The following is an 11,685-nucleotide window of genomic DNA, read 5'->3' as shown; positions in this document are numbered from 1 at the left end:
CTGCAGTGGATGCCGCCACCTCTGGAAGTTCTACAGTGGTACCTACAGAAAACAGTGGGAGTTCATTAATAGTCCTTTTAGTAGGGCAGAAACAAGGTTTATCAATGGTTCCTTTGACAGTGACATAACGGGATGAAAGTGAATTGCTGTGCGCCACCACCATACAAGGAGCTGAAGTGAGTGCCGCCACCTCTGGAGGAACTGCAGCAGACGTCACCACCTCTAGAGTTTCAGTAGTGGTGTATAAAGGCCAAATGCAACAAAATGATCCCTATCATGGGAAGCACTTTAGACTGGGGAATTAGTTCCTGAACAGGAGGGGTTGAGCGGGCTGGTTTAGGGATACCAGCTGCTCTTACTGACAGCAGCGGTGGATCCTCCATGCTGGATGCCAGTCTGGGATACTGAAAAGCTGACCTCCAGGGTCTGGGTGCAACAGACAAGATGTGATGAGCCTCTGGAAGTTCAGCAGAGACGTGAAGAGGTTCAAAAGACAGTCTGGTAAATCTGAATGGTGTGCAATTGCTAAATATTCTTGAATATAGTTCTCCAGTGATCGTGGACCCTGCCAAAGGGCTAACAAAATTCTTGCCTTGTCCATACCTTGCCAATGTTCCTCAGAAAAATCCTTGTGTGGATCCTGGATCCTTGTGTGGCTGAGTATTCTGTAACGAGACTGACGAGATATGCGGATCCATGTGCAAGCTTTTATTGGACAGAGATGTGGTCATAACAGGCCTGGGTCAAACAATGGCAAACAGGTATATAGAGGGCATGACATAAGAATAATCCTAGGGCAAGCGTGGGTCTACGATGAACGAACAATATCCAGAGGACTAAGAAAGAGGGGTAATCCAGAATCCAGAGCAAAGGGTCAAAACACGAGAAAGCAGGCAAGGCAGGAAAAAGACTAGACTATGAAAACTAGAAACTAAGATAAGACTATGAAAACCAACACGGAATGGCTTAGTATCGCAGCTATCACTAGAAGAGGAGTATGTGTGCAGAAGAATACTCGGCAGTGTGTGAAAGGATGTCCAGTGCTTATAAAGTGTGTCTGATTGATTGCGCTGTGTGTATGTAAATGGTCTCAGGTGCATGGTGTAATTGTTATGAGGTGAATGTGATTGGTGCAGAGAGAGTCTGTTGTGAATGATGACCTCTGGTGGTGATTTAACATAAATTCAGTGACCGGATCATGACACTAGTAATAAAAGAAAAAAGAGGAAAGAAATAACTTTTATAGCTTTGAGTATTAACCCTAACCCGATATTTAATTAGAATTTAGTGTTTGATAACTTAAATTTCTGTATATTTCTGCTGAAGGGGACAGGTAAATATGACATTATAATAGGTTTATGTGAAGATTGTTTTAAGTTCACTTAAATTAGTTATTTTTTAAAGTCTCAATTATTGGGGGGGGGGGCTGTTTTATAGAGACATCAGTAGTATTGGTTTCAGTGATACTGGCCTTTAGTATAAAAGTATATAAAAAAATATAATGTCTTTATGTTGTTTGTACATTAATTTGAAGATTTAACGTACTATTATTGTGATTATTATTGAGATTAGGTGGGATTAATCTAGATTAATTTCAGATTTTTTTTTTAAATTTATTAGTGATTTTTTAAATCGATTGACAGCACTAATGTATATATAAAAACTGCGTTGGGCTAACTGATACTTGTTAGCACTCAAATTTTTATTGCTCTTTTGTTGGTTTTGATTGCTTCTATTGTCTTCATTTGCAAGTCGCTTTGGATTAAATGTCTGCTAAATTACTAAACGGAAATGTATAAAAAAATATACTAATTATTCATGTGGTTGGAAGTATTTCTGTATGGGTATATATTAAATGGGTTCCTCAATTCTTTCACTTTTAAATAAGGATTTATGTAAAATTTTCATTAAAAGGCAATTCTCATTGACTATAGTGAACAAATTCTTTTGATCCAGCTCATTTTGCACAATCAATAGAACTGGTGCATAAAACTGAAGGATTCATATCAAGACATAAGTTTAATGCAATGCCTAAAATTAAGACTAGCGATATCCTATAATTTATATTGTTAATCCAGGGCTAAATATACTTTGCCAGACTCTGATCGACATCGAGTTAAGTCAAATCAAAGAAATAAACCATGTAGTTTTAACAAATTAACACAACTTATAAATTAATAAAATAAGATGACACATTATTAAATGTTAGCTGAACAGCTCCTTAACTTTTTTAGTCTATTGCATTCTCATGATTCACATTTTCATTTTATGTAAATAATACTTTACAAAAATAGATTTTAAAGCAACTTTACAGAAAATGCTTTTTTACAATTAAAGATTGATCTGCTATCAGAGGTGACTATCAAATTAAAGTTTTGAGCTACAAATCATACAGTTATGTATAGACAACAATAAACACATTAAATAAATTATTATTAAATTGTGATCATATAATTACAGTATAAAGAACATTTGGCAGTTTTATATGTTGATTCATAATTGTGACATGAATGTGATGGGATAAAACAAATTGAGGTCTAAAATACCTGGAGAACGTTTCATTACAATGCTTGTTTCTTGACTCAAAAGTGCTTCAAATTTTTGCTTCATGGGCAACTTTTGGATGGACAGTCAGCTGCAGCCATATGTGACTGTTCACCATGCAACCAAAACGATAACATAACAGTGCAGATTGCCAGTTCTCGAAATAAAATGAGAAACATCAACTATAGAAGAATTTATTATTTTAAAATAAAGCGCTATATAAATACAGCTGACTTGACTAATATATTATATGCAAAATTGAATATTGGATGTGGGTTAGACTTATTTATATCAAAATATTGTATATCAAACTATAAGGTTCACCTTTTTTACTAGAAAAACAGATTTGACTTGAAAAGAACAAAAACACCATATTTCCTAAGAAGATCATGAAGCAACAAATGGCAAGCTCTAGGTAACATTTTTAAATGCAGCGCTATGTCTGCTCTGCGCTGCATGCGCGCGCACATTCGCTCCACCCTCCTACAGATGTCCCACGCGGGCGAGGAGTGTTCATTCAACAAAACTGCGCCGCTGGCCCTTCCGCGTAGCAGGGGTTATTTAAACGATATCTCACGATCCTGTGTCTTATTCTGACATAAGAGAAGGCGTTTGTGGCGTATTCGTTGTCTATGAATGCCAACAAAGACTCGAAGATTTGTTTATTGTTTACGATTTCTGTTAAGGAAAAGGGTGACTTCCACGGCTTTCAGTCATGCTGACGCGGATTCGTAAGTGGTTGGAGATAAACACCAGATAGCCAGTCCTTTAAGTGCCCACATACATTTACAATGACGCGATTAGAAAATGAATCGTTATCTCTTTGAACAATTGAACCGATCAAAGTGCAAACAAGAAACAAGAGAGGCTTCTGTCGGGGAAGGTGTGGAAGAGGAATCGTTTGCTACAGGAATCACTAAAATTGGCCATTTAATGGGAACAGATAACGGTAGGCTCTCACGAATTTCAGTACGGTACAGGATTTGACCGAACTATAGCCTACAACACATTAGAAAATGATTTCAAATGTAGGGTACGACAACATTTCAAATGTTTGCCAGGAAATTTGAAATTTATTTCAAATGTAGCTTTAACCGAAAAGTTGTACATTTTATGTCTGTAAATCTTGTTAATCAATAGGCCTAAATGTTTAAATAAAATTATCGTATTGGTCTGTCGTTACACTGTCGTAACACTAAACGTTGTAAGTATGCAGACGTAGTGCACATATTTCGCAATTTAGAAAATAAATGCAATGGATTTGAATGGCTGGAAGCTCACATGACACAATATCAATGCCTTAATTTGGGTCAAGATGTCAGATTTGTAGCCTACATATTCGATGACACGTCCTTTAGTCATCTTTACCTATAACAAGTTAGTTTCGAATGTCACGTTGAAATTCGGCAATTTAATGATCAATGAGAGGCATTCTGGGATAACTATATCCTACACCAGTAACGATTTTATGTTAATTTGGCTATCTATTTGAAGTTCTATATATCTAGATTTTGATGCTGATAAGCACCATAAAGACAGATTGTAAAATGGAATGCTGCATGCTGAATTAAAGTTAATTAAAATGTGGCCATTTAAGAGCAATATTTATTAAACTGTATAGACAGAACACAGCAAACAGTGTACAGCATTATCCACAAAATAACATCAGGGTAACATTACCCAAACTTAATGTTACAAACATGAACAAAACCTAAAATGTCATATAAAACATCAAACCATATAACTGATATGACAATTTCTGGAAACCTCTTTTTACTGATTTTCACAGTAATTATAAGCAATTATATAATTGGAATAATGAATATACATTTATAATAATTTACAGTAAACTTATATTCTTCTTTAAATCTTTTTTTTTTCATTGTGTATGCTACCATACCTACGGCTTATGTACACCCAAAGTCTACATCTTGAATTGAAGGTGATTTTCTGACTGAGGAACAACATGACACCACATTGAGACACAAACACATTGTTTTTCCAAATAAAACAAACCTTTTAAAATGTTGTTAAAACCGAGGGTCTGTCAAGTAAATTACACTGTCAAGGTCCAGAGAAGTATGAAAAGCATCTCCATAATAGTCCATCTTCCATCAGTGGTTCAACGAGAATACTTTATGTACGCAAAAAAAACAAAAAAAAAACGACTATATTCAACAATTTGTCTGTTTTGTTTTTTCTTCAAATCAAAGCATAAATACACATAGAAGTCTTGTCGCGGCTGACACAGAATAGCATATGCCATTTGCGTCCAGTGTAATTTACTTGCCAGTCAATGGGACAGTCACAAGCCTCCCAGTTTTCATCCAAAATATCTTACATTGTGTTCAGAAGATAAACAAAGCTTTTAAGGGTTTGGAACGACATGGGGGTAAGTGATTAATGACAAAATTTTCATTTTGGGGGATGGAGTATCACTTTAAGTGGTAACATTTTTAATCTAATTTGTAATATCTGTAATTGACTTTCACTACAGGCCATTTTTCTGCCCCAACATTTTAGATTTATTGGGCATTTTAGTGACTTTCTGTGGCCTTTTTGTGCTGAGCCCTGGTTAATTTCTGAACCTGCTGCCTGCTGAAATGTGACGTCCAGATTGCCCAGTAAATATATTTGACCTTGTATGACACAGATTTACACTGAGTCAGTCTGAATCTGAAGACTGATGTCTGCACAGGTTCAGGTCATCGAATACTTGTGCCTGGTTGCAAATATTTTTTCGAAATCTCCAATTTTATTCAAATGTGACATTTGACCATATCCTTTTTTAACATTTGCTTCTTTAATTTTAGCGAATTAGATGGCCTGCTCAAATAACAGTTCATCTGGGGTGATGTGTGATCAGCTGTTACAAGAAAAATGAGAAGAATGTGTTACCAACCTTAATCTGTTTTCTCCTCTCTTTTTTTCCAGTTTCAGAGTTAAAGGGGAAGGAGGACAAGTCTCAGTGGAAGGAGTTCATCGAGGATATAAGTGTTTTACAATGGGTGCTTTCATTTCTGTTTTTAGGTAAATCCTGTTGTACACACACACACAGAAAAAAAAAACATACTTTTGGGTAGAAAATAGAAATTTCCATGAGGCTTCCCATTGTGTGTCAGATTGACACTGTAACATTATAACTAATTCTGAATGTGTGTGTTGGCAGGAACGGCCTGTCTGCTGTTGATGATCTATTTGATGTTCACCTCTCTGTGGCTCATTCCCACACTCTACTTCTCATGGCAGTTCTATGATTGGCACACACCCGAAAGAGGTCAACCCATCATAGGAACACTAATTTTTACTCTTAACAGTACACACAAACACGTGTAGATAGTTAAATAGATAGTACCCCTAAAAATGAAAATAATGTAATCATTTACTCACTCATGTCATTAAAAACCTGGATGACTTACTTTTCTGGTTTGGGTAAGACGTTCTGAATAATGTTTTTTTTTTTTATTCTCTAAAACTGTTTGGTTACCAACAGTCATCCTAATATCTTATCTGTTCTACAGAAAAAACTAAATCACACAGGTTTAGAAAGACATGAGGGTGAGAAAATGATCCGTCATATCAAAATGGTCAGTCTAAAGAGTTGTCATTTTTGGGTGAACTATCCATCTAAATTCACAGGTTAAACTAAGATCAAATAATTCAATTAAGCCTCATTCTTAAAACAGCTTTCACTGTCTGACAGAATTCAAAATATTGTGTCAAAATGTTAATATTTCCTGTGTCCACTAGGTGGCAGACGAACAAAGTTTGTGAGAAACTGGGAAGTATGGAAACACTACAGAGACTATTTTCCTGTGAAGGTAAACATTACACCCTGTAATTGCCATAACTCATCAGTTGTTCTTTGACTTTAACTCTTGAATTTTTTGTGTATCCCACCCCTTTTTTCTCTCTATCCTTCTCTGACTTTCCATTCCTTCAGCTAGTAAAGACTGCTGAATTGAATCCCAGTAAGAACTATATTTTGGGTTGTCACCCCCATGGCATCATGTGTGTGGGAGCATTCTCGTGTTTCAGCACAGACCGGAATGGATTTGCAGAAACCTTTCCTGGAATACGCCCCACGCTTGCAATTCTGGCTGGACTATTCCGCCTTCCTCTCCTCAGAGAGTATATTTTGTCTGCAGGTCAGAAACGAAAGTTAAATTGAGACTCAATGAGAGAGAAGACGACATTGAAAAAGGATGAAGTGTTTCTCCATCTATTTCTCTTTCTCAGGTCTGTTGCCTGTGAGTAAGAAGAGTTTAGATTACTTGCTGAGCCGTACTGGTGTGGGTAATGCTGTAGTCATCATCATTGGTGGGGCAGAGGAATCACTTACCTCATCTCCAGGAGTAAACACTTTAGTCATGAAACACAGGAAGGGTTTTGTACGGCTGGCCCTTGAACATGGGTAAGAAAGAGACCAGAACAAGACAAGAAGATTGACTGAAATAAACTTAAACTAGTGATTCTCGACCAGGGATCGGGGCCCACTATGGGGCCTCAGCACTTCCAAGGCGCCATCAGATGACTGAAATTACTATAGTAATATTAATACAATGAATATACATATTCACATAAGCTAACTCAAAATGCTAAAAAGCACACACATAAGCAGCAGCTGCCAACTCATGAAAAACTTCTCATTTCAACATGTTTGACTACATCTCCTGTGTCTTGTTGCTGTTCACTCAGGGCTGACCTGGTTCCTGTGTACTCCTTTGGAGAGAACGAGCTGTTCCCACAGGTGGTTCTGTCCGAGGGCAGTGTTGGTCGACGGCTGCAGGCTCTTTTTAAGCGAATTATGGGTTTCGCCCCATGTCTCTTCACTGGGGGGCGCTGGCTGCTTCTGCCATACAGACACCCCGTCACCACTGTAGGTCAGTTCAAAACACTTGCATTTCACATCATATTTTTATGATTTTTTATTTTGTAAAAAATCGATATGTTGTTCATAGAAACCGTTTTCATCTGTATGCTACTGAAATGAATAGAACTGCAGAGCTGTGCTTTAGACGGAGTATCACTTTTTGGTATGTTCTATGAATGCATTGGTCTTTTGTCTCTTTCAGTGGGCCGTCCCATTACTGTGCCTCAGCTTGACAGTCCATCGCAGGAACAGGTGGATCATTACCACAGTTTATACATGAAGGCTCTGTCTGAACTTTTCCACAGACACAAAACCAGCTGTGGACTGGCTGACACACACGAGCTGCGCTTCATTTAGAAATGTTGGAAAGCACAAAGTTATTGAAACAGCTGCTGGAATTATGATGTGGGACTGAAATATACTTATTTCTGTATTGTTTTCATGTGAACGGTTTAGGTTTTTGGTTCTCCAAAATGATGCACAAAAGTGGACCAAATGAATGAATGCAGTTTGGGATCTCAACAGAATGACGCTCTCTTCCTATGGAGCTGCATATGTGCTATAAAGGAACACACACACCAAAAAAATTGTATTCATCCAAAAAGAAAGGATTTATCAACTTTATCACAATGATGGACATTTAAAACATGTTAATGCACATATTGAAAATATGTATAAAGGGTATTTTTAAAAAAGTATGAAAATAGAATTTTCAGCTAATAATTATATAAAAATAAAAAATATAAATGATTTATACATGCATATTGATGTTTTTTTCTTCCTTAAATTCATCAGTGGCATTTTAAAGTGCAAATTCTTGAAAATAACCTTTCTTCTTGCAAAACAAATCATAAAACAAGCAAATTTTTACCACTTCCAGTCATTTATTTCAGACAACAACATTTTATAACAGTAAGAGAAACAATTATTTATACATATTTACATACAAAAGCAATACTTTGTGTTGAATTACAAAATTTCAGGTTCCTTTAATTTTTATAAAGAAATCTCTGTATAGGCATTTTGCTTTTTAACAAACATTTTGTAACGGTAAGATTAGAGTTCTTCCTTTCTGCCAATTGTGGTCATTTACTCCAAAACACTTAAATAGCAGTTTTTCCTCTTGCATTCTCTATTTAAGAACAAGCCAAAGCTTGCCATAGAATTAACTCTTATTACAATACTAGAATAGCTCCTAATTTTTAGACAAACACTTTATATGCTTCTTCATATTATGTGAAATTTCAAATTTAGTGCACCCTATTTGTTGTATAAAGATATAAACCCTAAACCTACCCTTACAGCAATGCAGATACATTCAAATATTATTCTAGTGATTTCTACCTCAATATGTTTGTGCAGGCAAATGACTGTGATGTGTCTGAGGAACTTGTAAGTGTGCAGATTGACCCATAAGCTTGTTTTGATTTTGATAGTTCAGTTGGGAGGAACAAATCATACCGTCCACTTTAGACACCTGAAAAGACAAGGAATGCAATTTATTTCATCTAGCCTAGCACTATTATTTTACCATATGCCACCTTAAGTATTTGATCTATTTTAAAGGTCTTTCATCATTTAAAATGGATACTGTAGTTCACCCAAAAATGAAAATTCTGTAATTCTTTCATTTTAAGATTTTTAATAGTCCTTTGCGATTGTTACTTGTCAGACTGTATGAGCATGCCACACTGCAGGATCAAAGTTGTCATTAAAGGGGTCATATGATGCGATTTCATGTTTCACTTTGGAGTGTTACAAGCTGTTTGTGCATAGATAAAATCCCTAAAGTTGCAAAGACTAAAGTCTCAAACGCAAATAGATTTTGTTTATAAAAGTCAAGACTCATCCACGCCCTCCTAAAACACATCGTTTAAATGGCAGAGGTTAATTTGTATTTACAACACTCTTCCAGAACAGTGCAATGCAAATATTTGAGTGTGTGCAGTGCATTTTATGGAGGACTATTTCCTGGGAGAGTAGCCTAAACGGTTGTTTCTATAAAGTGGGGCAATTCCATCTTTTCAAGGACAGTCTGGCACTTCTGACTCACAGCCTTTAGGTATGTTTTTATGTTTAAAGAATTTGCCACTAACTAATCAAATGCAAGTTTTGAGCAGGGTAGAGTAGCGCTTGTTATTTGTCTTTTCTCCGATCACAAGTGCAAAAATGGTTTTATGTTTACATGGCGTGATAAGTCATTATAATCAGTAATGAGAATAGTTTTTGTGCATAAAATGACGAAAAAATAACAACATCAACAATTTTTTCTCTTCCGTGTCAGTCTACGACGTGCACTCATGAGTCCCACAATGCACACCGTAGATGAACAAAGTTCTCACAGGTTTGGAATAACATGAGGATGAATACATAATGACACAATTTAAGTTTTTGGGTGAACTATACCTTCAAATGAATAATGAAAATTCTGTTGTCATTTACTCATCCTCCTACTGTTCTAAACCTTATTAACTTTCTTATCGGTAAACATTCTTTAAAATATTTTTTTTTTCCACAGAAAATAAAGTAATACAGGTTTGGAAATTACATGGGGTAAACAACGGCAGAATTTTCATTTTTAGCTCAATTGTTTGATTAATGTCACCTTTTCTTGTAGCGTTAGTGTGTGGTGTTTTCTTGTGGCGTTCTTGTGGTGTTAGTGTGTTATTCTTTGTGTTTGGTATTATCTGGTATTCCTGTTATAAGTTACATGTGTGAGCGAGTGCGTTACCTGGTCTCGTGGTGTGTTCCTAAACATCGGACACAGCAGTAGCGAGCTCCACATGACACACAAGTGTAGTTTGATGGGAAGCCGCACACCGCACAGAAATGTCGCTGAGGGAACTTGGAGGGCTCAGCACATGCCGTCAGATAGTTTGGACCCTCACTAACACTCAAGTCCTGAAAGAGAAAACGTGAGTAAGAGGTACAAAAACATATCCAGGATTCCAAAAAGAGAAGATGAAATATGTTGTTTAAGCCCATTTTTATAACAACATTTTTTACACCGCCTACAGACGTTTTACTTTTGAAGACTTTTTTAACAAAAAGTTCTAAACAGTAGTACTAATTACTGTATTAACGTTAATTATGACTTTACACTTAAATTACAGCCTTTTCAGAATAACAGAAACAAGAGTGCTTAACGGTCAAAATTTATATTTTGATGGTCTAAAAGCATTAAGTTTTTTATGTTATTGTTTTTCTAAATGTGTCATGCATTCACCCAAGAAAAGTGTGCGAGATTTTCCCTCTGGATGTTTCTCAGCACGCAGTACTAGTGAGGGACATGCGTTACCTCCTCCTCCAGAAGAGTCTGGAAGTTTTTGCGGAACCTCTGTTTAAAATGATCACCCCTTGTCTTCTTCCTCCGCTTGCCTTGAAAAATAAAACGTCATCAGATGAGAACAATACAGACAACACAACAGTCAGCGTCGGTTACAGTTCGCAAAGAAAGATTTAATACGAGCAAAAAGATGGGGAGTGATGCACAACACCGACTCGATTCGTTACCGGATTCGTTGCTCTCGTCGAACTGCGGCAGCCGCTTGACGAGCTGCGGGAGGCTCGCGTGAGGGTCGTCCTGGAAGTTGTCTTTCTCGAGAGCATCGAGCTGGCGGGTTAAACGGCGCTGGCGCGTCGCGCTGTCCAGCACGCGCCGCTGGTTGGGATCCTGCGAACGGACTGAGGAGGACAAGTCGTCAGTTTACATGGTAAGAAAATAGCAACGCATGGCAAGACTGTTCACATGTTTGGCCGCAAATTGACAATCATTGCGATTAATTAATTAGTTTATTTTTGCCATACACTGTTATCAGCCAAAGGATAGGCTACAGAAGTTTAAAAGAAAAGGACACTTACCGGCTATTTTCTTCTCCGCCATGCCCGGAAGTTTACCACTTCTTCTTCTTCTTTTTGTTCAATGGCCGTTCACTCCTTAGGAGTATTACCGCCACCTACTGTAGGCCTATATCTTACACTCATAGGTGATGAATCTGTATTCCTGTCAAAAAATAAAAAATAAAAATAATAATAATAATTTGTAATGGCCCACCCACCCCAGATGACCAGAGCCCAAGTTTCAGCAGGCGCTGCGTGGTTCAATTCCTCCAGCTTCCGCACTGCACTGGGCTCCCCAACATCCGAGATGAGCAGTCATGATCCTCATCCTCAGACACTTTAGTCATAAATCCTGTGGTCTGGTGCTGTAAGCTCTAAAAATGTAAACATCTCATTATCACTCAGAACCTTTCCTAGAAGGTTCACAA

At 37.1% G+C, this 11,685-nt stretch overlaps 2 protein-coding genes across 4 annotated transcripts; one reads left to right on the top strand and one right to left on the bottom strand.

The window, feature by feature from the left end:
* Positions 1–3,015: 3,015 nt before the first annotated feature.
* LOC127958543 (diacylglycerol O-acyltransferase 2) lies at positions 3,016–8,173 on the top strand. 2 transcript variants are annotated; one of them, XM_052557442.1, is made up of 8 exons: positions 3,016–3,493; positions 5,479–5,574; positions 5,714–5,821; positions 6,295–6,365; positions 6,488–6,692; positions 6,784–6,958; positions 7,243–7,423; positions 7,620–8,173. In XM_052557442.1, exons 1-8 carry the CDS (start codon positions 3,352–3,354, stop codon positions 7,695–7,697), a joined length of 1,056 nt encoding a protein of 351 aa, XP_052413402.1. In that variant the 5' UTR covers positions 3,016–3,351; the 3' UTR covers positions 7,698–8,173. The 2 variants fall into 2 exon arrangements, with proteins under 2 accessions (XP_052413402.1, XP_052413401.1); XM_052557441.1 differs by having other exon boundaries at positions 3,023–3,493; positions 7,243–7,427.
* A 108-nt stretch (positions 8,174–8,281) lies between these two features.
* znhit1 (zinc finger, HIT-type containing 1) lies at positions 8,282–11,432 on the bottom strand. 2 transcript variants are annotated; one of them, XM_052557443.1, is made up of 5 exons: positions 11,279–11,432; positions 10,919–11,101; positions 10,716–10,795; positions 10,149–10,318; positions 8,282–8,894 (listed from the first exon to the last, which is right to left on the bottom strand). In XM_052557443.1, the coding sequence occupies exons 1-5, from the start codon at positions 11,298–11,300 to the stop codon at positions 8,873–8,875; spliced, it is 477 nt and encodes a 158-aa protein (XP_052413403.1). In that variant the 5' UTR covers positions 11,301–11,432; the 3' UTR covers positions 8,282–8,872. The 2 variants fall into 2 exon arrangements, with proteins under 2 accessions (XP_052413403.1, XP_052413404.1); XM_052557444.1 differs by having other exon boundaries at positions 10,931–11,101.
* Between the last annotated feature and the right edge of the window lie 253 nt (positions 11,433–11,685).

The sequence above is a fragment of the Carassius gibelio genome, chromosome B5, assembly GCF_023724105.1.
Source record: "Carassius gibelio isolate Cgi1373 ecotype wild population from Czech Republic chromosome B5, carGib1.2-hapl.c, whole genome shotgun sequence".
Classification (NCBI taxonomy): Eukaryota; Metazoa; Chordata; class Actinopteri; order Cypriniformes; family Cyprinidae; genus Carassius; species Carassius gibelio.
The sequence above is the reverse complement of the archived record's forward strand: the minus strand, read 5'-3'. Positions and strand labels throughout refer to the sequence as shown.

Coding starts and splice junctions, on each gene's coding strand:
- znhit1 (XM_052557443.1), bottom strand. CDS start 11,300: ATGGCGGAGAAGAAAATAGCCG. Junction 10,796..10,918: donor CGAATCCGGTAACGAATCGA/GTCGGTGTTGTG, acceptor TTATTTTTCAAG/GCAAGCGGAGGAAGAAGACA. Junction 8,895..10,148: donor GGAACACACCACGAGACCAG/GTAACGCACTCG, acceptor TTGTCTTTTCAG/GTGTCTAAAGTGGACGGTAT.
- LOC127958543 (XM_052557441.1), top strand. CDS start 3,352: ATGAATCGTTATCTCTTTGAACAATTGAACCGATCAAAGTGCAAACAA. Junction 3,494..5,478: donor TTTAATGGGAACAGATAACG/GTAGGCTCTCAC, acceptor CTTTTTTTCCAG/TTTCAGAGTTAAAGGGGAAG. Junction 5,822..6,294: donor TTGGCACACACCCGAAAGAG/GTCAACCCATCA, acceptor TGTGTCCACTAG/GTGGCAGACGAACAAAGTTT.